The sequence below is a fragment of the Haliotis rubra genome, unplaced genomic scaffold (genome assembly GCF_003918875.1).
Source record: "Haliotis rubra isolate DU_JTF1 unplaced genomic scaffold, ASM391887v1 Scf9, whole genome shotgun sequence".
Classification (NCBI taxonomy): domain Eukaryota; kingdom Metazoa; phylum Mollusca; class Gastropoda; order Lepetellida; family Haliotidae; genus Haliotis; species Haliotis rubra.
The window spans coordinates 1313033-1340345 of NW_025767634.1; the positions used below are offsets into that span (position 1 = coordinate 1313033).

At 42.7% G+C, this 27313-nt stretch overlaps 1 protein-coding gene across 3 annotated transcripts; it reads left to right on the plus strand.

The window, feature by feature from the left end:
- The first annotated feature begins 14 nt into the window (after positions 1 to 14).
- Positions 15 to 26053, plus strand: LOC124263791 (hepatocyte growth factor-regulated tyrosine kinase substrate-like). Of its 3 annotated transcripts, none has more exons than XM_046698497.1 (16): positions 15 to 111; positions 1310 to 1394; positions 1858 to 1933; positions 2540 to 2632; positions 2888 to 3008; positions 3270 to 3391; positions 10989 to 11113; positions 11679 to 11751; positions 12012 to 12113; positions 13773 to 13871; positions 19159 to 19332; positions 20421 to 20649; positions 21371 to 21543; positions 21888 to 22034; positions 22353 to 22926; positions 24087 to 26053. In XM_046698497.1, exons 1-16 carry the CDS (start codon positions 72 to 74, stop codon positions 24266 to 24268), a joined length of 2415 nt encoding a protein of 804 aa, XP_046554453.1. In that variant the 5' UTR covers positions 15 to 71; the 3' UTR covers positions 24269 to 26053. The 3 variants fall into 3 exon arrangements, with proteins under 3 accessions (XP_046554453.1, XP_046554455.1, XP_046554454.1); XM_046698499.1 differs by having other exon boundaries at positions 19159 to 19326; XM_046698498.1 differs by having other exon boundaries at positions 12015 to 12113.
- Positions 26054 to 27313: the final 1260 nt, after the last annotated feature.

Here is a 27313-nt window from a genome sequence, read left to right on the forward strand (position 1 = left end):
AGTATATACTGCAGCTGACCAGACAGACACAGATGACAGTGAGTCAGTGAAGATTATTTCACGGAAACAAGATGTTCAGCAGCAAATCGGCAACTTTCGATCGAGCTCTTGGTAAGAATTGTTTAATTTGAACAATTTTCTTGATCACTAGTTTTTGTATAATTGATTCAGCTAGTTCACTCTTCGACAGAAGCCTTCTGGGCCTATTATCATGTTGAATAATGTTATTATTATTTCCGCCACCTCTTCCTGTGTTGCGTATCACAAATGCTTAAAGAGTCGTAGTAAATATGATTGCTCAGTTTATCATTTCAACTATTAAAATTGTTTAACCTACACCAGACATGTTTTTTTCTTGAAGAAGGTGTTTATTATCAACCAGAAATGTCATTGTCATGATCAAAACTCGTTGCTGTTGAGAATATTAGAACTCATTAAGAGCTGTTAATTCAGTCAGAGACCATATACCGATATATGGTCTCTGATCCAGTATACACCCAGCACTGTGATATGTCTTTTCACTGATCTTAGAATAAGTTGAAAACAACTCTATGTCCTATGTCTGAAGTGGTTGATATGTCATTGATATACCTGACTGACTCGGGTAAAACAAAGAGCTCTTCCATGTCAAGCGAGTGTAGGCCTATGCCTGCAGTGAAGGTCCATGAAACAATACCAAGACTGAGAATATGACCCTCACAAATCTACATGGAAACCAGTGACAAATTGATAGTGTGATGATTCTAGTTTTTTTGGTAACACTACAACAACGACTCAAGAGAAATATTCATTCTGAAATTTCTGGAAGAAAATTGACGTTTTAACTAATTACATTGTTGTGTGTTATATGTTGTTATGATGACACTGTAAGCGTTCGACAAATGACTGTATCATCAGCTCTGGAAAAAAAGTTATGTTTATTCAAACATCAAAATCTTTTCTATCTTCATAACAAATACATGACATATGTACATATCTTTCATATTTGTGTCGCCAATGTATTAGATCATCTTGAACTTATTATATTCCATTCTTTTCCAAAGAAAATCATGTTTTGTAATAGCTTGGTCTGAACACTGACTCCAAGTTATAGATAGTAATGTATTTGGGGCCAAGAATATGTGTGATTTTGGTTGCTGTTGTTTTACGTTATTCTTTTTAGGTAAAGTTTATGCAGACCTTCTGTTTGTTGCAGTATTTTAAAAATGTTTTCAGTATCCTGAAACCCCTTGAGCATTTTGAAAAATAGCACTTCATTTACATGTTTTTTAGTGACAGGTTAGAAACCATGATCTATTCATTCTTGCAGAAAAAGCTACAAGCCAGTTGCTTTTAGAGCCAGACTGGGACTCCATATTGCAGCTATGTGATTCAGTCAGACAGGCAGATGTTACGTAAGAATATTTCTTTTATTTGGCAATTGGTATCTTATATCAAGGGCAATTGCCGTGGGAAGGGCAGAAATAGTCTACAGTGAACATGGTGAACTGTGGATGAGTGGACAGGAATGTATTATTTTTTCAGCGTCCTATCTGGTTATTAAAATGAATATTTCTTTCTGTTATTACAGCTGTTAAATTCTAATACATAGAGTGGTAAAGTGGAACATACCTTTCTTAAAGCCCTTCACTTAATTATTTTCTGCTTTTTTGATTTAAACATGGTTATTGTATATTGTTATTGTATATATAAATTATGCTCATGACAAGAAAAGGAGTCTGAACCTGTAAAAGTATTCTCGTTGGATATATGTTATTGAAATCAACAAAATAAATGGAAAGTAGGAAGTGTGTCATCCTGGAATGATATATCTGGATCCTTGCTGTGTGTTATATCTGTGTTTGTTTTCACTCACAGTCCAAAGTATTCTGTACTTGCAATAAGGAAGAAGATCCAGTTTGACAATCCACATGTGTCCTTGTTTGCTCTACAGGTAACTATAGCAACAGAATCTGTTAAAATGGTTAATACGGCAGGTTTAGAAATTCATTGTGGTCTGTGACTAACAAATATAGCCGAGGACTGTAATATGGCAACTGATGCTCTTTCCCGATGTCCAGTAACATAGTCTTGAGTAATTTTTATCACAAATGTTTACTGTTGTGATATTTTTGCTTAGATTACCAGAATAAAAGTTAGCCAGTCCCTTTGCTTATGATACTGTGATGCTAAGAATATCAATATGCAGTAGACCAATTATTTATTGGATATTTTTCAGTTATTTTTGAAAGGTGGGAATGCATTTGTTCATGATGCAAGGGGATTTATGGCTTTCTTATAATAATGTTTGATTTTAGGTATGCTCAAACTTGTTATAATAGGTAACAATTTAGATAGGATGATCGAGTTCAGTAACATTATTTTTTTGTTTTCGTATCACTGGCCACAGTGTTGGGCATTGCCAATTATATCAATGACTGGTTTGGTCCAGGGTATGTTATTCGCATGGTGGTATTACCGATATTGCTGAAATTGTTGACTGTTAAATAAGCAAAATAATATGAAAATCAGTGTTAAATGAATTTATTTTTGTATTTAGGTCCTGGAGTCTTGTATGAAGAACTGTGGTTCACTTATACATGGAGAAGTGGCCACCAAAGAGTTCATGGAATTCATGAAGGACCAAGCTAAGGTGACAACTTGTATTTCTAAACAAATGAAACAGCCCATTTGTGTTAAACTGATAAATGCTTCAGTATATATATGGTGATGTTTTGCTGGCTTTTACTTTTAATGATCTTAGTGCTGTAAAGTGAAATAGTCACATATCCATCTGGAACTTTATCCACTGGTCTAAAGCTCTTGTCTTGTGAACTGTCCTGTTGTCTAGTAAGATCACCTTGTAGAAGTCCATATACCAATGTTTATTATGTTTTTGTTGTTACAGACAAGAAACGACCCAGTGAAGGCCAAGATTTTAGAGATGGTTCAGGTGTGGTCCCATGCATTTCGTAATGAGCCCAGCTACAAAGTAGTGCAGGACACATTTCATCTCATGAAGATGGAAGGTTAGTCACTAATCTAATCCATATGTAGTCAGGGAAATGAGATTGCAGATTTGGAAAATCAAGTTTCTCTTCATAAATCTTGAAATGGCATGGTCAAGTAACTAGTTACTATACTTTTCTCATGGTATAATTACAATCGAATGGTTCCAATGATTTACTGTGTCTTGGTCCTGGTGACAAGTTCCTTATAATTGAGATTGACTGTGTAGTGGTACTGGTTAAGAGCTCCAAATTAATGAGATTGACCTTGTCATGGTCCAGGTTACAAGTTTCCCACGCTGAAGGAGGCAGATGCCATGTTTGCTGCAGAGAAAGCTCCAGAATGGAAGGATAGTGATGTGTGTACCCGATGCAGGGTGGCTTTTGGCATGGTGCAGAGAAAGGTAGGTCTGATAGACGAAGGTGTGCTTGACAAACCCCTGATTGTCAGGGGAGGTATGTGAAACAATCCCTGTTGGTTGGGGAAAGGTAGGTGAGACAAGCCCATGTAGGTCGGGGGAATGTATGTGACACAAGCCCATGTTGGTCGGGGGAATGTATGTGAGATAAGACCCGTGAGGTAGGTACTTGAGACAAGCCCCTATTGGTTAGGGGGAAGCTATGTAAAACAACCCCCATTGGCCATGGGAAATTATGTGAGGCAAGTCCCTTTTAGTCGGGGGAATGTATGTGAGACTAGCCCTTGTTCATTTGGGAAGGTATGAAGACAAGCCCCTTTGGGCATGGGGAAGGTGGGGGATAAGCTTGTGTGGGCCTGCGGAAGTTGTGTGAAACAATCACCGGTTGGTCATGTTGAAAGTATGTGAGAATAGCCCGTTTTCATGAAAGGAAGGAACACTTTTTTAATCAGTATATACACCATTTTCACTGATAAATCTCTCTGTCTCCTGCCTTTGAGGTCCTATGTCAAAATTTGAATTAAATGGCCAACATGAGGAAAATATATGTACAGGTATGCACTTCTCTCTCTTGATTCGACACTGAGTGGAACGATGTAAACTTTTTTCCCTTGGCCTCTCTTGTCCATCCGCCCAAGCACTCCATGCTACCCTCATTATAAGACAGCTTCCTAGTTGTCATGCAAAGCATGCGGCATGCACCACTAGCTACCCAAGTGACTATCTCTGAATCATCATTCTCTTTCTTGTCACACTTGAGTGTGAACATACTTTGCTTTGCTCAACGTTTTCAACTTAGTCTACAACATGGGGAAAGCTGACCAGCCAAAAAAAAAGAGGAAAAAATGCTCCTGGTGTAATAAAGTGTTCTCCGTGAGTGATCCACATGCGTATTGTGTTGACTGTGTGGGACTCTCGTTGCGATAAATGCAAGGATCTTACCTTAGAGGCGTTTGGTGACTACACTCGGGCTTGCGCTCGTGTTGCTGACAGAGCTCATTATGCCGCTTCACTTGACGGACCCAGTCCCTCCAAGAAAGGAAAGTTTAAGCGTCCTACTTTGTCTGCTCGGCGGTCACAGTTCCCTCCCTCGAATGAAGGGGATTTCATGAGAGCGTCATCAGATTCTTACTCATCAGAAGACCTTCGGAATTTGTTGGGCTCTCAACATTCCAGCCCGAGTCCTTCGTCTTCGACCACGTCCCGGGTAGTGGTTGTCGAGACTGCTACCACCCCTCAGGATACCTCTACACAGCGGGACCCTCGAACTACGCTCTCTGTCTCTCGTTCTCCGGACCAGTTATCTCAGCAACCTGGCTTATCTGTTTCGGACAAGAATCAGCTGATCTCTACGCCTGACTGCGCAGAAGCCGTTCTCGCTCTCATCGTTCATCCAGTAGTGAGAGGAACCAGTCTACCTCGCCTCAACGCCTGTCAGTGGTTACTTCGCCGTCTCCTTCCCATTCGGTGAAAAGAAGTGTTTTTTCTTGCGTCAAGCTTCGCCGAAGCCTGCCAGTTCGAATCACAGTTTGCCGGATCACGCTTCGCCTGTCTGCTCCCCTCCACCTCGACTTTCGCCGGACTGTCCACCTTCCCCAGAATTAGACTGGCTCTCTACGAAACAGCTTTCGCAGAACCGGTCTTCATCGAAACACCAGTCTAAGCTTCAGCATTCTCCGGATTGATCGTCTGCTAAACAGACTTCACCTAATCGAACTTCGTCGAAACAACGTTCGCCGAAACGGAAGACTTCACTGAGACGGCATGTGGTGAATCGACTTTCGCCGAAACGGCCTTCTTCCAAGCGGTATTCAGCGGAATGCCTCTCTCTGGATCAGCTGAGTACTTCCCCTAACTCTGTTGGATCCAACAGACACATCTCCTCAGCACGAACGTGGCTTTCACTGAGTCGTCTGGATCAGTCTCCTATTATTATTTGGATTTGTTCACCGGATAGACCTGGTAGGTCTACTTCACCGCCTGAGACGCCACTCTTCGACTCGTTCGCATTCAACTAAGCACACGTCTCCCTCTGCTTCGTTGAGATTGGTTCTTCATTCCAAGTCACCTCCTCGGACTACGTCTTCTCATCATTATGGGACTTCCGGTTCTGCGCACTCGACCCGTCAACCTAGATCTCCTACACGGTTGACTGCTGCCTATCGTTCAAGATCCAGGGATCGTCGTTATCGTTGCAATATCTCCCCTCCTCGCTCCCGTTCTCCTCAGCGGGTCTCAATTTGTGCATCCTCTCCCGGTTCGTCCCCCTCCAGACATAGATATGGTTCTACGGATAGACAATCTAATCAACAGGGTTCCGAGCTTCGATCTGAGCGTGGCACGACTTCTGACGGGACTGCTGCCTCTTCGCGTCTCTCTACTTGGATTGTGCCAGATTCCTGGACTCCTGTGCAGGAAGCTACTCCTCCCCCAGATCTGGCTGCGATGTTAAGTGCTCTTACTACTGCTTGGAATCAACAACAGGCTGCTCACTGTTACGGCGCCTAGTCCTGGTGTTCCACCTGATCCTACATCTCCAGCACATTCGGTTGTGGATTCCCCACGGGGAAGTTTGGACTTTGTAGATGAACCTCAAGTTTTAGCTTGGATAGTGGAGAAACTCCACCTCCCTATGTCACAGAACCCGGAGGATTTAACTCATTCCTTCTCCATGAGTCAACGAGACTTGACGTCTATTACCTTCCCATCACAGCCTTGTATTGCTCATCTAACTAGGTCCTTGGATCATGCCTTTTGAAGCCTTAAAAGGATTAAGGATGGCCTGTCTTCGCCTAGATTTTCCATACCGGCGGCTCACTCCCATGGTTTCCAGTCATTTGGCTACTGCCCCTTCGGTGGATGAAGATTTCCAAACACTATGCGGGAAGAGGACTTGTTCAGCCTTTCTAGTTGAGGACAGAGAACTGTCTCACATGGACACAGCTATTCGTCACTCCTTACCCTCGATCAATTGCATCAATTCGGCGGTGGACGCGTTTGCGGCATTAGTGGAGCTCTCTTTCACCGATCAGGATGCTTACATCAGGGGCTGTATGTCCCTTATACTGGACCAATTTCAGATCGTACTTGACCAGCAGTCTCATTTTCTTGGTTATCTCCAGGCAGTTCGACGTTGCGGCCCGCTCAGTTTGTCTTCATGGGATGACAGGTTTAAGGCTGAACTCTTCCGTCAACCGTGGTCTGCAGAATCCTTGTTTAATGTCATGATTGGGGAAGTTTCGGCGAAGGTGGATCGGGACACTCAATTTCAAGTTTCGGTGGAATTATTGAAACTCCAGAAATGTCATCTGCAAGTTTCCATGATACAGAGAAGGCCTCAATGGTTCGTGCCGTCTCATCCGGAACTGTGTCAGGGTTTTCATGGCCATTCGTCCCGAGCTAGAGGTAGCAGGTCCTCCCATGGCACTTCTTCCCGACGTCCTCCCAAGTCCGACCCCAGGGTTGGGAGTGGGGCCCCAAACAGTGACTCCCACCTCCAGCCGTCCCCATTTACGACTCTCCAGTGGGTGGGGAACTAGGGAGGTTCGCTCCCAACTGGACGATACTAGACGATCCTTTCATGACCGACCTCCTCGCCAAAGGCTATCAACTTCCAGTCATCGGACACCCGTCGCTGACAGTGCATCAAGTACATCGCAGCTACCCGGCGGACCAGGTCCAGTTTCTTCACTCCACCATAGGTACGTTCATAGAGAAATGTGCAGTCCAATCTCTCGGTCCGGCGCCCAGCACTCGGGGATTCTATTCCCCCATCTATCTGATTCCCAAGAAAAACTCCTTGAAACTAAGACTCATTTTCAACATTTCAATGCCCACCATCTTCAGCGCCCACCTCATTTCCGGATGGTATCGATCGTCCTTCTTCGCACCATCCTAAAGAAAGGGGGATTTTCTTGTCAGCCTAGACCTTCAAGATGCTTACCTTGCCTTTTGGAATTTTCACGTCCCCTTGGCTATTTACCAGGATCACCAAGCCAATCACCAGGTTTCTTCATCTCTATGGGGTCGTGTTCGAAAGTTACATAGACGACTGCATTCAGGCACAGAGAACCCAGTCGTTCTTCTACGTCAGTTGGAGTTCAGTAGTTCAGTACAAAGCTTCTCTGGCAACTAGGTTGGTTGTTAAATGCTGAGAAGTCAGAACTAACACCGAACCAGACCCTTCAATTCATCGGAGCAACTTTCGACACGCACCCGGGCCTGACTTCGTAGATGGCTGAAACTTCAACGGCTTGTTCCGTTAGCACTGTCGCAGGCCAGGACCTTATGACAGTGGCAGGATATTTTGGGCCTCTTGACATCGGCACAGGCATTGACACGGTGGGGACAATTGCAACCGCGTCCGTTGCAGCGTTTCCTGCATATGTATCTCGTCTCAGAACCGAACCGTCTTCCCGAACCCTTACGTCCTTTTCTTCAGTGGTGGCTTGTAGAACAGAACGTTTGCGCTGGAGTTTGTTTGATGCCGTTCATTCCAACACACCACTTGTTCGTTGATGCGTCGCTCAAAGGTTGGGGGGCTCACTTTCTTCATCATCAGACGGCCGGGCTGTGGTCGGGGCAGAAAAGGACTTGCACATCAACAAACTCGAGTTCTTGTTGGTTCTTCTCGCCATTTGACATTGGGCGACGGAACCTCGGGGGTCCTCCCTGCTGATTCAAACAGACAGCTCCACGGTCGCCGGGTACATTGACCAGGTTCAGGTTCCAAACCTTCTTCAGCTGGCGTTTCGGTTCTTCCATCTGATCGATGCTCGAGCCAGACACATTCCCGGAGTCAGGAATGTCATTGCAGATGTGCTGTCCCGCTCAGATCGGCCGTCTCCCACGGAGTGGCAATTGAACCCACAGCTCTTTCGGGAACTGGTCTTCAAATTATCAAGGCCCCAAGTCGACCTATTAGCCACGCGGTTCAAACCATCAGCTCCCGCAGTTTGTCTCGCCGATACCAGACCAACTAGCGTGGGATCTCGATGCTCTGGCGATTTTGTGGGGGGGACTCAACGCTCACGCCTTTCCCCCTCCGGCTCTTCTACCCAGAGTCATCCAGAAACTCCGGGCAACCAGGCAGATTCTACTGCTTTTGGTTGCGCCTTACTGGCCAGTCAGGAGTTGGTTTGTCGATCTCGCACAGCTCGCAGACCTAAACCCAGTTCCTCTTCCCGATCGGGACAACCTACTGTTACACCCTCACTCAGATCGGTGGCATGTATCCCTTCGCACCCTGTCTCTGCAAGTTTGGCGCATCTGCAGAAGTGCTTAATCGCCAAGGGGTATTCTCGGAGAGTGGCTATGGCCATCACTTCTGCTCATCGGACTTCCACCCGCTCACTTTATGATGAGAAGTGGAAATGTTTTGAGAGATATTGCACGTCCAGAGGCATTACATCTCCCGTTTCTACTTCGCCTCAAATCGTCGCTGAGTTTCTTCAGCATTTGTGGTTGTCTAAGAAGCTCAAGGGTTCCACTTTGGCCACTTACCTTGCTGCGATCAACTCGGTCCTGGCTACCACCACAGGCTCTAAGGTCTCGAGGGTTCCTGAGCTTCAGTATTTGCTCCGGTCCTTCAAGTTGGCCGATCAGTCTAAGAAGTTTAGACCTCCTGCATGGGATTATCTGTGGTCCTGCATCATTTGGCCTCTGCGGACTATGAACCCCTAGCTCAGAAGGACTTTGAGAAGATCTCCTTCAAGACCTTCTTCCTTGTGGCCTTAGCTACAGCTGCTCGGATTTCTGAACTCATGCTTTGGACGTTAACAGAGTCCAGTTCGAACGGAAGAAGCATGGCAAAGTCTTTCTCGGTCTCCGTTGGGATTTCGTAGCGAAGAATCAGTTGCCGGGACAACCTGATCATACTTTTACCATCCCACCGTTGTCCACAATCCTTGGGCCATATGACAATGAAGACCTGCAGCTTTGCCCTGTTAGGGCTTTGAAGATTTTTCTTGCTGCTTCTAAAGATTGCCGCCGTCTCCGCAAGCGCCTCTTCATTCCGTTGTCCTCAACATCCAGGGCGGAAGTGTCTCGCACCACATTATCCTTGTGGATGAGAGCCACCATCCTACGGGCTTACACCTTCGCTGGGTTACCGGGCCCCGACAGCACATGAGACACGGCTGTTAGCATCTACAATGGCTCTGCATTGTAACTGCTCTCTCCACGCCATTATGGAAGGATGCTTCTGGCGATCTGACTCGGTCTTCTCCTCGCACTACCTTCGTGACCTCTCAGTCAAGGATGTCCAAGACCTGTACCAGTTTGGACCCCTTGTTCTCGCACAACAGCTGTCTACGGCCAACCAACGCAGATAGGGAATGCTGCTTCCCTGTATTTTCCTGAATATAAGTCTGAACTTGATGTCTGCCTTATGTTTTAATCGCGTATGGGTTAGAACTACTTCACTTAGTTTTATACTAAGACACGGAGATACTACCGCCTCGGTGGTTGGACGAATCTGGAGCTCGATTCTGTTTCATGATGTGGAAGGGTTTGACATGTCACGTTTCCTGACCTCTACTTTTCCGAAGTAATTACGTCAGTGAAGTGTGTCACTCCCGAATTCCAGTGGATTTCATTGCGTTCCGACTCCGAAGTTGCCAGGCTCATCCTTTGACTAAGCTTATGTAAAGGAGTGAGGGTCAATTTGATGTTGACTGGAACTGAACGTTAAAACTCTGAGTTTTCCGAGTTGTGCTTCTCTTTCACCCGCCCCTGGTCGGTGTCTGTGGGGGCCTTCTCGAAGCAGGGGCTGGCCTGATTATTGTCTATGACTTTAATTTATGGGGGTACCTTGAAAATCTTGGCAAAGTGACATCCTTTCTGACTGAGCTGCGTCCTTCTTTGGAGGTTGCGGCCGAACACCACATCGCTCGGGAGCACCCATCTCCCTGGGAGACGTTGTGCTTAGTAAGCCAAGGAGTTCAGAGGAACTCTTCACAAGCATAGGAGTTGGGCTAGTCGTAACAGGCCTCCCTTGTGCATCGCTATCTACGGTTGTTTCCAGTCTACACAGTTCTACTGTTCGCACTGACAAGACACAGGGTATCTGCGTCCCGCCGATCCGACCGTGGGATAAGTGCATACCTTGAGATAGGATAAGTATATAAAATTGTATATTTATATACTTATCCTATCTCACGTGACGGATTCCTGCCCAACCTCCCCGCTATGCAGATTCTCCAAGATTGATATTCCAGTGGCTCCAAGAATAAGAATGATGATTCGGAGATAGTCACATGGGTAGCTAGTGGTGCATGCCGCATGCTTTGCATGACAACTAGGAAGCTGTCTTATAATGAGGGTAGCATGGAGTGCTTGGGCGGATGGACAAGAGAGGCCAAGGGAAAAAAGTTAACATCGTTCCACTCAGTGTCGAATCAAGAGAGAGAAGTGCATACCGTGAGATAGGATAAGTATATAAATATACAATTTATATTTAAAATTTCCAAATTTGCACCATAATGTGACAGGAGAGGAGATGGTAAATGATCTGCTGTAATCTACTCCTTTCACAAATACAATATGTTCAATTCAATGTCGTTTCACACCTTCTCTTCCATAGCACCATTGCCGTAACTGTGGGGAGGTATTCTGCAGCAAGTGCTCCTCAAAGAACTCTATCATACCAAGGTTTGGAATTGAACGTGAAGTACGAGTTTGTGATGCCTGCTTTGATAATCTCAACAAGTAAGTAAACCAATGTCTTGTTGCCAAATATTCTGATTTTATTTTGTGTGTGCATAAGCAGGATAAGGTCACAAAAAATGAAACAGTAAATATTCTGCTAAATCTTTCATATTGTAAAGTATTTGTCATGTATTTCTTCTAAATAAAATGTTTATGTTGTTTGTGTACGGAACTGTTGACAGATGTAATTCACATAAAGCTTGTCTTTCTTTGTTGAAGTATGGAATGAACATGAAAGTTTTCTAGGTCAATTGATATTTAGGGACAATCAAATGTAGTTGCTGTTCAGGTGGGTGGGACTGAAAAACTGATAATTAATATATGATGACATGAGTTTTGGCTGTGATATGAAATTTTTACAGATAATACCACAATGAATTAAAAATGAGGTTCTCATCAAAATGCTCTTCTGGAGTGATGGAGGTGATATTTGTTCTAATTGCTATTTGTAACCATCTTGAAACGAACAAATAGACATCACATTTATTGATGATTAAATGTGGCTTGCAATAAGTGTCTCGTAATAAATTCTCGTCTCCTTTAATAACTTTATGGCTTGTTACAGACCTTCAGCAAAAGCTGGCTCTGATGAACTGCCTGCTGAGTACCTGGCAAGTCCCCTTTCCAAACAGCCACAGGTATGGCAAGGCAGATGGACCCTTAAGTTGTAATAACTTGTACGACGATTAAGAGCTCTGAATGGAATACAGTGGACAGTATGTCATTTTGTAGTATTTAGAAATACATACATCTTGATCTTTTGCAGGGCCTTATTTTTACAGCAATGTAATTGTAATGGGAAAAAATGGAAATAAACAACATTAAATTCTATGTTTGTGGAATTTCTTTCAAGAAAAATTAATGTCTTTTGTCATCTCTTGAATTTTTCTTCACCAAGCAGAACCCACCTGTCAAGTCTGAGCAGGAACTTCAAGAGGAAGAAGAGTTGCAACTGGCACTTGCTCTGTCTAAGAGTGAACATGAAACCAAGGAGAAGGAGGTAAGAGTTGTCTCCCCTTATCAGGAAGCAAGTTGTGACAGGTGGCAGCATATTGTCAGTCTGCATGGGAGATGTCATTCACAGGAGGATAGTGAGTGATGTGTATAGACTGTTTGTATTTGTCTTTCTTGTGACTTACAGGATCTCATAATGGATGTACATATGACATGATCAGTAAAACTGGTAGGTTTTTGTCGTTGAGTCTCCTATTGTTTGATTTTGTTGACACCAGGCTCATATAAGTGACCAAAATCATGGTATTTGATGGAAGGCTTTTCACATAGGATTTAGTATCTCTATACTTTTGTATGGTTTGCCACATACCGTAAAGGAGTATATAGTATCAGACACAGGACATATCTGTGTTGGTAACAGAAAAGTAGGTCAGATCATATCTATTAATAGATCACATATCTTATTAATTTGCCATATGGCCTGTGTAGAAAGTATGACATGTTTGTTTCTATCAAGATAACAGTTTGAGTGTATAAATGCTGAATCATGATGTGTACATTACATTTGTGATCTCTTTACCTTTTGTAAAATGTTCACATCAGTCACTAAATTGTTCATTATTGAATTGAGTGGGATTGTTATGCATTGTAATCTTTACCCATGTCTATAAATACACCTAAATAAATGTTACATTTTGAGATGATGTGCATATTTTCCAGTCTAAAATAGATTTCTTTTCTATTCTGTGATATATCACATTAAAAAAGCCAATTCAGTTGATGAAATATATACACTACAGTCATTGTTTACATATGCATGATACAGGCCACCTTCAATATTTCAAGTATCTTTTATCATACACCTTCACCTGGAGATGGAGAGTTTAACTGTATTATTACAAATATTTTGTATGACTCAGTTGGTAGAGTGACACGGAACAGCGCACAATGTTGAATTGTTTTAATTCACTTGTAACTTCTGAACTGGGTAACAGGGGGGACAGAATTGTGACATCAGGGACAGAAAGTAACAGGAGGGACAACACATCTGGGAATAGAAAATGCAATCAATAAAAGTGATTTTTCTTTTTCTGACAGCAACAAATGAAACGAACTCAACTTTCTTATGAATTATGCATCTGTCTCAAATGTTGTTGTGACAAATGTCTGTACTTCAATTGAGATTTATTTGTAAGGTAACATGAGGTAAGCGGTCCCTCCTACCAGGTCTGCATCATGTTTCTGTCTGCAGTGTCCCCGCTTCTCAGTTTCTGAAAATATGGAACAGTCCATGCAAAGCAATCATATTACCCACAAATTCATACCTTTTAGTTTAAATTTATCTGATATTACACTGTGCTACACATTAGGATGAGAAACAAACTGATGCAACTGTGGTTTGGTTCAAGACACAAATATTTCTCTTGCTGTGTGTTGAATGATGGGTAATCTCTTGCCAGTTTGAAATGGTCAAAATACTATTTGATTATAAAATATGATAATAATGATGATAATAATAATACATGTACATGTTTTTGTTGTCATGTGCATGTAATGACAGAATTATCTTCTGAAATTATTGAGTACAACTGAACATAGGGTGTACAAATGGTGTGACTTTAAATATATGTGCATTAATAATGACTGTTATTTTTATTGTTATGATATCTTGCATTAATAATGACTGTGGTGTTTGGTGTTTCAGAGGGAGCGTCTGCGCCATAACTACTCCCTGTACAGCGGTGATGAGAGATCCTCCTCCCCGCAGTCAGGGAAAAACACTCAGATGTCACAGCCAGCTGCGGTCAGTCATTTGCACCTTTGATTATGATCACACTATGTACCAGGGGTGGAAATAACATTAAAATTGCTAGTGTACTCTGGAACAGTGGCACATGTAAAATCACTTGCCCTGATAATTTTTCCACTATACCAGCCGTTTTTGAATTTTTAAAATAAACAACATAATTAACATTGGAAAGTCAACTGGACACTGGTACAGCGTGATATACAAATTTGCTTGCCCGACAGAAAAAAACACTGGACTCGGATGTCGGGCAATGGGTTATTTCCACCCCTGTGTACATTATTTGAAATCATATACAGTGGAAACCTGATAAGTAAAATTTCAAGGGACTCGCCAAATTTGTTTACTTATCAGGTATTTTACTTATCCAAACTTATAAAAACCTGCAAATGACAACCATATGCATATATATATGTATGCATATGTAACAATGGACCACTTATCAGGGCTGGCCTCCAGTTGTCAGTGTATTGTCAACTGCGTGCTGCCAGCGAGCTCTGGAGACTGACACGTGCCCCTCATGTCGGATTATGTGGTGATCACTAATTTGGTTTTCCAGTCTCTTGTTAAGTAATTTACTTCCAGGGACCGTGAGAAGACGTTTAGTTAAGCGGTATTGTTTACTTATCCGAGTTTAGTTAACCAAACTCTAATAGTGATAATTAAAAAAGAAATTTGCCGGGACCAAAGAAAAGTGTTTACTTATCAGGTCTGTTTAGTTAAGCGGTCTTTACCTAGGCGGTTTCCACTGTATATTTGCATTATGTAAGATGACAAAGCTGAAACCATTATATTGTTGTCACAATAATCAACTATTTCTAGGGCAAACTACATAGGATTCTTAATAATTGGTCTTGATGTCGGAATTTAATATTAAGGACAACTTTTTAAATTATCATTTTGTAATAGAATAAATAAATAAATGAGTACAGTGAAAATGCTGATGAGTGTGTATCATATGAATGCTGAAATGAAAACAATCACTGCAGAATAAATTATATGGGGTACACTTGCGGTGCAATCTAAGATTTGTTATGTATATGCACAGACTAATTTAGACTTGCTTAGAAACCAATGTTAGGTCACAAATCTGCAGCAAATGTCAGCATATATTCAAATTAGCAATGACACATTTCTTGTTCCTGCCTTGAAATACTAACTAATGGTATGGCGTTGAGTAAAGGCAGGGCCTTAAAGTGTAACCTACTGTTTAGGGAGTGAATTCCAATCATTCCTGCCTCTGTGGTGGACAGGTAAGGATTAGAGTTGGGAATACCTAACCCTAATCCTGATTTAATTCATAGCTAATTCACTTTCATACTGATTGTAGATATATGTTGTCAATTGATAAAAATATCCTATAATTTGATTAATTTAAGTTGCAAGAACGATTACAAATCTTACCATTTTTAGTGTTATATTGTTAAAATATTATTTAATCCAAGGCCAAAAACCCTTTTGAACAAAAAATTATTTTCCTGCCAGAGGAACATGGATAAATCCCTCATGTATCTGATTCTCTGTGTGTTAGTGTCAATATGAGAAGTTTGGAAGTTCAAGGAGAAGTCACTGTGAGCTTGGGCGCGAGCTTGGGTATGAAATGGGGGCGAGCTTGGGTGTGAGCTTGGGTGTGAGCTTGGGTGTGAGCTTGGTTACGTATATGAAGGGTCCATGTGGTAGTTAGTGAAGTTGGTGACTTATTTCACACATGGAAGCATGGAACTAACACCACACCTCCTGCAACAATAGAATACCCACACACCTATTGCAATATTGGAACAATCCATGTTGGGATAGATGAGCTTGGGAGCAGAACCTAGCTTGTGGCCATTGTTTTGTTGAAACAGTGAGATGTGTTTTACCATATTTAACTTAAAGTGAAACATGTTAACTATTTGTTTTAGCCAAACGGAGAATGTGTGTTATGTTTTACTTCAATTGTCCGAAGCTTTGAAGTTCGTATTTTCTCTTTACCTTATTTTGTCATGTAAGTTAAAGGTGACCATAACATTTCAGGCAGAGACACTTTATGGGTGAACTGTATTACATCTATTACATCATGTGCTAATGTACAAGGGGTTGTTATTTCATGTTTATATTTCTTTGAGGAATTAATATGTTATATTTTTAACTCACCAAACCTCATGGTAATGTGCATATTACCTTTGCTCTTCTGATACAAAGATTGGAAACGTGATCGATAAGTATCCTTGTTGAATGCTATCATGAAACTGGTGACGTGTCGATCTCGTCTGGCGAGCGGGAGCACGCCCCCAAATCCCCGTCATGTGACAACGAGAACACATCACTTTATCCTTCATGCCACGTTTACTGCAATCAGTGCAAGTCTCAGAAGTCGGCTAAAGACCCCCACCCTGCTTGCCCTGACTGTCTGGTCGACTCAGTGTGTACTTGGACCTCTCAGTGTTCGATTTGCTGGGACCTACCTTCCACCGACTTTAAAGCGTTCCTAGCTGCTCGGAACAAATGCTTTACTCAACGCAAGCGCCTTATGTCTTCTAACGACGCCTGTGAGACTGCTCAGGTTCCCTCGACACCTACGGCTCAGCTTGAGAACGCCTCTACGCCTTCAGCAGATCGGCGATCTACGACTTCTCCTCCCCGCCAGTCCTCATCTCCGGAACGCTCCAGAGCGAGCCTCCTCACGAAGGCCCAGATTGACAATCCAGTGAATCTATTCTTCAGGATCCCCGGCTCATGGATCTCCTGGTTGGTCTCCTTGAGAGGGAGGATCGCCAGATTGATAAGGAACTCCGTCGAACGTTGAAGCCCCTTTCCGTGCTTGCTTCGGCCACGGGGGCCATGTCTCAAGATCTCTCGGAGGATAACCCTTCCCGTTTAGATCATCTTACCACTATGTTCAGGTGGCAGGCAAGAGTACTGTCCGACGTGGTGGATCACGTTCATTCGGCCTTACTGCCACCACTGTGACTAAGAAAACTTGGTTACTAGCTCCCTGTGCCTGGCAGGATGAATTCAAGAAAAGACTGATGTGTGCCCCGTTTGCGGCTCCCACCTTATTCTCGGATAAGATCCTGGATGTTTTCTCAGAGCGTGCCTCCCAAACCCAAACTGAGATTGCGCTCCGATCTTTTCACCACTTTGTCAGCGCCAGCTTAGGGACCACCAACCTCTACCAGTCCAGGAGGATGTCGGTTCGTGGAGCCTTTAGAGGGCATGGCAGGGGACGTCCCAACAACTTCCAACGTTGTCCTGCCGGTAACCAAAAGGACTTGGGCAAGACCGGCAAACCCAAGTACAAGCGCTGCTGATGTTCTGGGTGGCCACGCCTGGGAGCTCCCGCCCCCAGTCGTCCATATCTGCGATATACCTGTAGGCGGGAGACTCGAGAAGCATTAGTGGACCGTTAGTGGACCTCTTCGCAACAAAGCACAACCATCAACTTCCGGTCTACGTGTCTCCCCTTCCGGATCCTGCCGCTTGGGCAGTGGACGACCTGTCCTTCTCGTGGGAAGGTCTAGACGCCTACGCATTTCCTCCTACAGTACTTCTTGCCAAGGTCGTAGCCAAGCTCAAGGAGACCAAGCGGATGATTCTGCTTTTGGTTGCACCTTGGATGGCAGGCGAGAACCTGGTTCCTCAAACTACATCGGCACGCCGAAGGAGATCCTCAACTGCTACCACAATGGCCGCACCTTCTACGGCATCCTCACAGCCGGCTGTTGCACCCAGATCCGGACAGGTTTCATCTATGCGTTTGGGCCATCTTCAGAAAGCACTGAGATCCAAGGGTTATTCGGCTGGTGTGGCCAGATCATCGCCCGTGCTCACAGAGTGTCCACCCGCAGCCTGTACGATGACAAATGTTCTTCGTTTGAGAAGTTTTGTGCTGACTGCTCCAAGAATCCAGTTAAAGCTTCTCAATTTATTGTGGAATTCCTCCTCTACCTACGCAATACTCGTCATCTGAAGGGTGGTACGATTTGTACTTATTTGGCAGCCCTCAATTCAGTGCTGGTAGTCAAGACTGATAGGAAGGTCTCCAAGATTCCTGAACTTCTGGCCATGCTGAAAGCTTTTAAGTTGGAGGATCAGAAGTCGAAGTTCCGCCTTCCAGCATGGGATCTCAACGTGGTTTTACAACACCTTCGTGGGTGTCCTAATGAGCCTTTGTCTGAGGCCTCCTTTGGGACTTGTCCAGGAAAACAGTCTTTCTCCTGGCTCTTGCTACTGCGGCCAGAGTTGGTGAGCTTCACGCCATAGACGTCACCAGGATTCGGTTTGAACAGGCTCGTCACGGTTCCGTCCATTTGGGTCTTCTCTAGGACTTCATTGCCAAGAACCAGTTGCCAACCGGATCATTTGTTTGTCATCCCTCGTTTGTCTTCTATAGTGGGCAGTGATGAGACCGATGAACTTGGGTTGTGTCCCGTCAGGGCCCTAAAAGAGTACATCAAGCAGTCGGCAGTCAGGAGACACACCAGGAAACGCCTGTTTATTCCTTTTTCTTCTGCGTCGAAGGGTGAGGTCAACAGGAATACCATCGCTTTGTGGCTTTGCTCGACTATCCTCGCATCTTACGACTCTGCTGATTTGCCTAGCCCTACCGCCAACAACCCGCATGAGATCTGGGCTTAGCGTCCACCATGGCCCTGCACAGAAACTGCTCGGTCCCCACTATGATGGACGGGATCTGGCAGTCGAGGATGTGAAGGGCCCGCTCATGGTAGCTCAGCAACTGACGCGGTCTTCTCACTAGGTGATAATCCTTTTTTAATCACCTTAGTGGTTGTCTTAAGGTTAACACACGTTCTCTCGTGTTGTGTTTCCTTATCAGTTCCAGCTCTACAACAAGACTGTGCTGTGCTGTGTTGGTCTGATAGTTTTGGCTGGTCCTCGCCAGTGTCCGACCCTCCTGCCTTACTGTCGGATCAACATGCACATTACCATGAGGTAAGGTAAGTTACCACATGACGGGATTGGGGGACGTGCTTCCGCTCGCCAGGCGAGATCGACACGTCACTAGTTTCATGATAGCATTCAACAAGGATACTTATCGATCACGTTTCCAATCTTTGTATCGGATGAGCAAAGGTAATATGCACATTACCATGAGGTAAGGTAAGTATTTAAATATCTAAAATATTTAGATTTTAATAAATTGAATTAAGTCTGACATTTTAACATGTCAGAAGTCTCTATTTAGAAAAGAGTATATGGTACATTGTCTCTATCACAGCTATTGCATTACTGAGCAGCTGTACAAATATCTGCATACAATTCATTTGGTTGTATCTTCCAGGCTGTGACCACCATTGACACGAGTGACATGGACCCTGAGTTGGCTAGGTACCTCAACAGGAACTACTGGCAGCAGAAGTCTGAGCATCAGAATGTAATATCGACTACCACACCCTCTGCTCCTGTAGTTACCACTGAGCCCAAGACATCAACAGTTAAGACACAGGAGGTAAATGTAAGAACCTGTTGACACATCTCAATCTTGAAAAATGGCATTATTTACTTTGTCATTTTATCGAGTCCTTATTAAGGTTTTTGTTCAGTAACCATTCACAGTCACCTTTTGAGATTATTGTGGGATTTGCATGGAAGAATTGGTCCGAAGTAACCAGTGTTTGCCATCGAGTGGTCAGGACCTGACTTGGCTGATAGTGATTGTTGCTCATTCTTTCAGTCACTTGTTTTCCTGCTACAGACTTTTAGCAGGTCTCTGTGATACAATAGTAATGGTGGTAACTGTAGCACAAAGTGACATTTCCTCGAACACTTGTAGGCGATAGAGATTGCTGTTAGCTGACCGTATTTGACAGGAGAAGATTGTACTGTTTGTTATTGATGCTAGTACCTGTATTTATCCCCTTATCAAATGTCTTTATTCCATTACTGAAGAGGCCACAGGCCTATAGTACAAAATATAAAAACAATAATGGCATACAATCACAATGTTTGCAAACGTTATTTTCTTTGTTCAAAAGCATGGTGGATATACATATCAAGTTTACGAATATAAGTTGTATTATTAGAGTTCATTATCAAATTAAATTTAAACATGGTAGGATGTGAATAGTAATATTGTGGTAGATATTTTGTCCTTAAATCAGCATAGTAAGGACATACCAGCAAAAAGTGTGACTCATCTTCAATTACATTTAGTGCACAAAATTTGCACAATCTGTTTTCTCTTGGAATATTATAATATCTGCCCTTCTCGATCATAAGATCATGTGAAGAGCATCTAAATCTGGATAATGAAACATGGAATTTTCTAAGATTAATATTGTGTAGGTATTGCTCTGTATGGAAAAAAGATTTAAAAGTACTGTAAAAAGTGGATTTGGGCGACTGTATTAAAGATGAGTTCTACTTATCATCGAACCATTTTGTGTTTCTGCCACAAGTCTCTTCAATCTGAATTCAGGGTAGACACCATTGCTCATAACAGATAAATCTGCACAATTTTGACAAGTGGAAAGAGCTAGTATTTGACTAATGGACTAGTCCCATGTATATCAGTGTGCATCAAATTAAACTGTTGTGTTACAGCAAATACAGACGTACCCACCCTACCAGAATGGTGAAACAGATGAGGATCAGGCACAGTTTCTCAATGCCCTCAACAGCAGCATTGAGATTTTCGTCAATCGAATGCGCAGTAACTCACAACGTGGTCGCAGCATTGCCAATGACTCATCAGTACAGTCATTGTTTGCTGTTATAAGCAACATGCACCCTCAACTAATGAAGTACATCCAGGAGCAAGAGGACCTTCGAAGTAAGGATGGATCATCAAGATGCTTGTGTAGATTGTGTAATTATAGTGTCGTGGCAAGGTCTTTTTGGGTTGACCAAAATGTGTATGGTGCATGGATTGCTAAATCAGGTTATAGGTCATACAAATACCTATTGACCCGTGAAGGTCTGGGTTAGAATCTTCAGTTACCCATGCTTGTCGTAAGAGGCGACTAACAGGATCGGGTGGTCATGCTCGCTGACTTGGTTGATACATGTCATCGGTTCCCAATTGCGCAGATTGATGCTCGTGCTGTTGATCACTGGATCATCTGGTCCAGACTCAATTATTTACAGACCGCCCCCATATAGCTGGAATATTGCTGAGTGTGGCGTAGATCTAAACTCACTATCACAATACCTATCACCAGCCCTGAAAGATTTTGTTTCAAGTTATCAAGCCTTGTCACATTTCTACGAAAGATTTGTGCAGATACTTTTTCTATTTTAGCTGTTGCTCATGCTTTAACAATGCCATTTTGAAAAATGGGAAAAAGCGTATGTTTATCACTCTTCCCTGTGATGGAGATTTATTAGCTGTGGTAAGATACAATCTCATCCCTGTGAGAATGTTTTCATGGTGTGCTAGTTGTTTGACATGTTTAATGGACAGTTTCCACTGTACATGTATATGTTTGCACTGAGTGGTCCATTATGATTCTGAACTGAACCCATGACACTGACTATACCAACACTATGTGCAGGTCATTATGAAAGCCTTCAGGACAAACTTGCTCAGCTACGAGATGCCCGTGAGGCCCTGGATGCCCTGCGTGAGGAACATCGTGAGAAGCGTCGGCGTGAGATGGAGGAGCTGGAGCGTCAGAGGCAGATACAGATGGCCCAGAAGCTGGAGATCATGAGACAGAAAAAACATGTAAGTTAGCTCAGTGTTAATTACAAGAATCTAATTTTGGTGGTCTTTAAACACTTCTGGTGTGAGACTGTTTCAGTGGTCGAGTGTCATCACATGACCTGACCAAGTTGATATTTTCATGAGTGATGCAGCCAGGAGATGAGTTTGATGTTACTTTGATAAATGCTGTAGTTTTCCTATTGGTTTTCATGATCTTTGAAACCGAAATGTGTTAAAGAGGCAGATCTAAATTAGCTCTGGGTGAAAAATAATTTATATCTTTTAGATAAATCTATAGTTCATCATATCCATAAGAAACACCAATTATTTCCCTGAAAAAACTTGCTGGATTGTATTGATTTCAGGAATATCTAGAGATGCAGCGACAGTTGGCATTACAGCGCCTGCAGGAGCAGGAACGAGAGATGCAGATGCGTTTTGAGCAGCAGAAACACCTGACCCAGATGAGGCAGATGCAGGCATACGGCTACCCCCAGGGCATGCCACAACAGGTAGGGGCATGGTTGCCAGTGATGTTCTTTCCAGGATGAATTACACTTACTTCATGATTATTTGGTTATTAGTAATAAAATGTTTGGCTGGTTTACCTCTGAAATAATCACTTTCAGGACCAACTGCAGCAATTACACTGGCTTTCAGTTATGTACAGAAATGACAGTGATTTTCATGAAGTATGAATGCAGCTATGTGAATTTTCACAACAGAGAAAATGTTGATAATGTTTTAACAGTTGATCAGCTGTGAATTCCCTGTGTAATCTTCTTACAACTAAGTAAATTATCAAATAACTTGATTCTGGACTGTTCCAGATGTATGGTCAGATGCCTCCACAGGGTGTCCCAGGCCAGATGCCACCCCAAGGAATGCCACCTCAAGGGCCCCCTCATCTGCAACAACAGGGCCCACCTCATGGTTTCAGCCCTGTGGGGTCAACAGAAGGCTCTCCAGTCCACCAAACTGGGGGCTACAACCAACAGGGTCCCAATATGATTCCACCCGGTGGTGGAGCCCCATCTGCTCAAGGAATGTACATGCCCCCTAACACTCAACAAACATACACCCAAGCAGGGCCTCCCAACATAGGATATGCCCCACCACAGGCCAGCATGGCAGGGGGTGGGGCAAATTTACCTGGGGGAGGGGCAACAATTCCTGGGGGCTACCAAGCCCATTTACCTTCTCAGACGCAGACAGACGGCAGTCAAATGGCAGGTCCGCCCCAGGGTAATTTTGGGGCAGGTCCAGGTGGAGTAGGATACCCGGATCAGGCTCCCTCCAGTATGCCCCCACAGATGCCAGCCTCAGGGGGGCAACAAGCACCTGCTGCCCCGGGCTACGCATCAATGCAACCTAATATGGAATACAACACTTTCAACATGCAGAGTGAGTATGCTTCATGTTGTGAAAGAAGTTATGTCACTTTGTAAAGACAAACTATTGAAAACACAACTGAGTATATAATTGGAAGACATTTTAAGTGTAAAACACACTGTGGCTGTTTTTCCATATAATAGTTATAAGAATTACAAAACTGATTTGACAAATATGGCAGTACACAAATTTGTTTTGAACTGAAAAAAATCCATATCAATTTATGTTATGTGTCCTACATACTGGCCAGGATTATTCACCTGAACAATTTGTAAACCCAAAACTATGAAAGTCTAACCATATGTTCCTGTTCTGTATAACTTTCCCTGGGTAGAATAGGTCCCTAGCATTCCATGGAAAATAACTACTGTAAACGTATTATATATCTCGCAGGTTATATTTTCGCGCAAAATATTTTACTGCAAAAATTTATACACAGCGAATAAACCCACGCTCACCTCTGAGTTGTTACCATAACACATCAAGTTTGAAGACAGAAATCTACGGGAATCTTAAAATGACGACTGATAGTAGCATAAAGAATCATACTTAACTGTCGCTGTAATGGATTTCCCAAATCATGTCCTCACATGTTCTATTTTGACCAATCGTAGTGACAGATGGTTTGATACAAAACGGATTACCATGAAACGACTCAGAAAGAAATAATACAGCAGTATTTATTCATTAAGATTGTATTTATATTTATTCCTGCATATCACGAAATGAAATCACAAAAAGCTTCGTGTACGGTAGAAGTTCATTTCCTTGATAGTCAATTTCGCAATGCCATCGTCAGATTGTCAGAATTTGGAACATAAGACAGATGTGTTTTTCATCTCTTTATATTTGCATCACGATATCTCACTTCCTAAGTACTTAATACTTCCGTCAGTAAACGTATTACTGTATATATATCGCGCAGGTAGGGATTTCCTGTGAGTAGTGGCGGCCTAAGAGACAGCTGGCAGTTCCTGCAATTACTGATTGCGCGATTAATTGACCGACGTGATTAATTGACCGCGTGATGTAGTCTAAACTGTCAAATTTGCACCAAGTGAAATTTGCACCAAGCGAAAAAAAGTATGTTTACAGTACTTCATACTCCGTTATTTTGTTAATGCATTGGTATTGTTTGATCCCAATTGTAGATGGAATGCCTTCTGTTCCAGACATGTCAGGAGCCCTTCCCCCTCAGAACCAAGCTGTTTACAACAACCCCCAGCAACAATACATGGGACCTCCTCCCAACCAGGGACAGTTCCAGGGGGGTGCCCCTCCACAGCAGATGCCCCCACAGAACCAGCCACCTACCCATCAGGAGAATGAGGCGTCACTGATATCTTTTGATTAATGTATTTGTTTCACTTGTGACATGAATTGTTTGTCTTTATGGTGATAATGGATGTGTTTTAATCAGATGAAACAAAGGCCGACCATTTATAAGTATCTGTATGTTTCATTGTTGCTTAATGGTTTTGTAAAATTTGGAGCTATTTAACAAAAGTCATAATTTTAATGTGTGCAGAGTGTTTGCCTCTACAAGCAGTAGGACAGTAGATCTGTTATGGTAGCAAGTCCGATCACTGAGAAAGCTACCAGTTTGTTTCCTTGTTTTATGGATAAGAGTTTTTGGGGCAGTGATTTAGCCTAGTGGTTAAACCAATCGCTCATCACATCGAAGGCCTGGGTTTGATTCCCCACATGAGTACAATGTGTGAAGCCCATTCTTCGTGTCCCCTGACGTGATATTGCTGGAATTAAAACCCAACTCACTCTGAGTTTCCACATGTGGAATATCCTTTCATTTCAATTTCAAGCAAAGGAATATATCTCAGTTTGATCAGTATATATATGGTGGGGACTCCACCTTTTTCTTTCTGAATTTTGATGGAAAGGTAGTGTTGACAGATGTTGACTACTGTCAATGAAGTCTTCACGTTTGCTAAATCATGTTAAAGTTATGACTGTTTGTAAAATGATCTGATTTTTTGTTATATGATAATCATACTTTGTCAGAGCTGAGATATGTAAAAACAACGAGCCCTATACTTGAATGGCTTGTACACACTATGTTCCGTGATCACCCTTGCATGTATTTGGAGACTATGTGGTGTAGTATTATTTTCTGATCAGTGGATCAAGCCTGAGTCTACGTTCAAGCAAGATGCTAGGGAGTGCACTGGCCAATGAGGGTTCAGGTTACAGCACATTAATGGCAGTATTTCTTGCATGACAGTGTGTAACACATGGCTATAACAGTCATCTGCTCCACGAATTCTTTCAGTGTTTCTTAGTTTGTTAAGGTTCATGAGTAGATCTCATTGACTACCATGAATTGCACACAGTTTGGTTTGATTCACTGACTGAAACTAGACATGTCACCAATACACCTTAAAGCATCAATGTTTTTATGGCTATGGATGAACATAATGTTTACAAGCCTTGGAAGTGACAACGGAGCCCCACATACAGTGATATACTCTGATAATTTTTATATAGCTTCACTCTCAAAATTATTTCAGCAATAACCATGATACCAGATGAGTAATGTTCACAGAACATAATTATACAGTATAATTTGTGCATATATACAATGTGATCACACCTATCTTATGGGACTTTTCGTCAAGAATATGAAATCAAGATCTTTTTAACTTACTATCTGCTGTTGATAGACTGAAATTGTGCAATAATCATTTCAAATCTTCACCATGATGATCTAATCAAATCATGTGATAGAGAATGTGACATGTATCTTCTAGTAGGTTGTGTGGTATTCTGAAGACTTCTCTGATGTTTTAGTGGTATTTTGTTATTGAGCTCCATCATAACTGCTTGTTGCAACATCATCTAAAGAGAAATTAATGTATGCACCGGTGTCACACTGAATGTAGAATCCGCTTATTGTAATTATTGATGAAAATATTCTTGAAGCGATTCCTCCCATGTTCATCTCCGATCCTTGTTTGAATACGCTCACTACTTGTGACTGCTTGTCTTGTCAGCAGGTGTGGCTCAGTATAACTATATATACTGAACATCATTGAAAACACACCACTTATAAAAGTTCAGAGTATTAAAAGCATGTGTAAGGAATTAATATTTTTTGAATGGATAATAACAGATGAACGACTGACAAAAACAACACAGAAAAGACGCTCATTCTTTGAAATGTTCCACAGTCAGAAAGGATCAAACACACGTGGGGTCAAATCGAAAAGTCAATATCGCGTGTGACCGCCATTTGCATTGACACATGCAGTTCAACGTCTCCTCATTGAGTCAATAAGCATCCGAATAGAGTTCTTGAGGATGGCATTCTACTTCTGCAGTAGTGCAGCCTCAAGTTCCCGGATGTTTCGCATCTGTTGTCCCGCGAAAGACTTTGACCAATTTCGTCCCACAAGTGCTCCATGGAGCCCTGTAGCGTGTAGACGGCGTGGCATGGAGTCAGCACTGATGACCCCCACATCAATGTTGAACTAGTTCAATCACTGATATGGACAAGGTCAATATGGCAATCCTGATGGAGCATCGTAACACGTTGTTGCCAAGGTCATTGAAGGTCACGGGTGCTGCCTGTCAACTGATGTCGTCTATGGTGGAGTGGCCAAGTCCAAGTTGTCGAGCAATATCCCTGCTGCTGGTGCCAACCTGAATCATGCCTAGTGCACGTTCTCTTTCGTGAGGTGTTAACCTCGGCATCTCTGTCCTCGTTTCACAATCGTTAGTGAAGCAATGAGAATCGTTCTCATACACCTGCTTTTCATGTCACAGTCAGTATGATTTCAGAATGAAATTCTCGTTTTTTTCATGGCATGGGTGCATGTTGATGCATTTTGGAATTAAGAGTCATACTGTGGACAGGAATTTGTTTCTAAAGCATTTTTTCAACTGGACATGCCCTTCGACTTCATGTTAGTTATATTCATTGATCATTGTCATGCTGAAATCCATCTTGATGAAAATATGGACAATTTTAGACTGGTGCGTTTTCAATGATGTTCAGTATATTAATGAACTACTCACTGTTGCTGATGACTGTATTTGCATCTGGAGTTGACTGTCCATACTACTACATTGAAGCATGTACTTGGTAATAAAGCCATAATATATTGGTTGGATCTTCTGTTGTGAACTATTTAAGTTCAGGTATATAACATGTACAAGGGTGGTGGGGTAGCCTAGTGGTTACAGCATTTGCTCATCACGCTGAAGACCCGGGTTTGATTTCCCACATAGGTACAATGTGTGAAGCACATTCCTGATGCTCCCCGCCGTGATATTGCATGGATATTGCTCATAGCTGTGTGAAACCATACTCACTCACTAATACATATACAGATACAGGGGTGGAAATAACTTTAAAATTGCTAGTGTACTCCAGTACAGTGGC

What these genes read in the sequence shown, in the direction of transcription:
- LOC124263791 (XM_046698497.1), top strand. Translation starts at nt 72, where the DNA reads ATGTTCAGCAGCAAATCGGCAACTTTCGATCGAGCTCTTG. An exon ending in TCATGAAGGACCAAGCTAAG is followed by an intron (nt 2,633 to 2,887) that starts GTGACAACTTGT and finishes TTGTTGTTACAG; the next exon opens with ACAAGAAACGACCCAGTGAA. An exon ending in AGATGTCACAGCCAGCTGCG is followed by an intron (nt 13,872 to 19,158) that starts GTCAGTCATTTG and finishes TGTATCTTCCAG; the next exon opens with GCTGTGACCACCATTGACAC.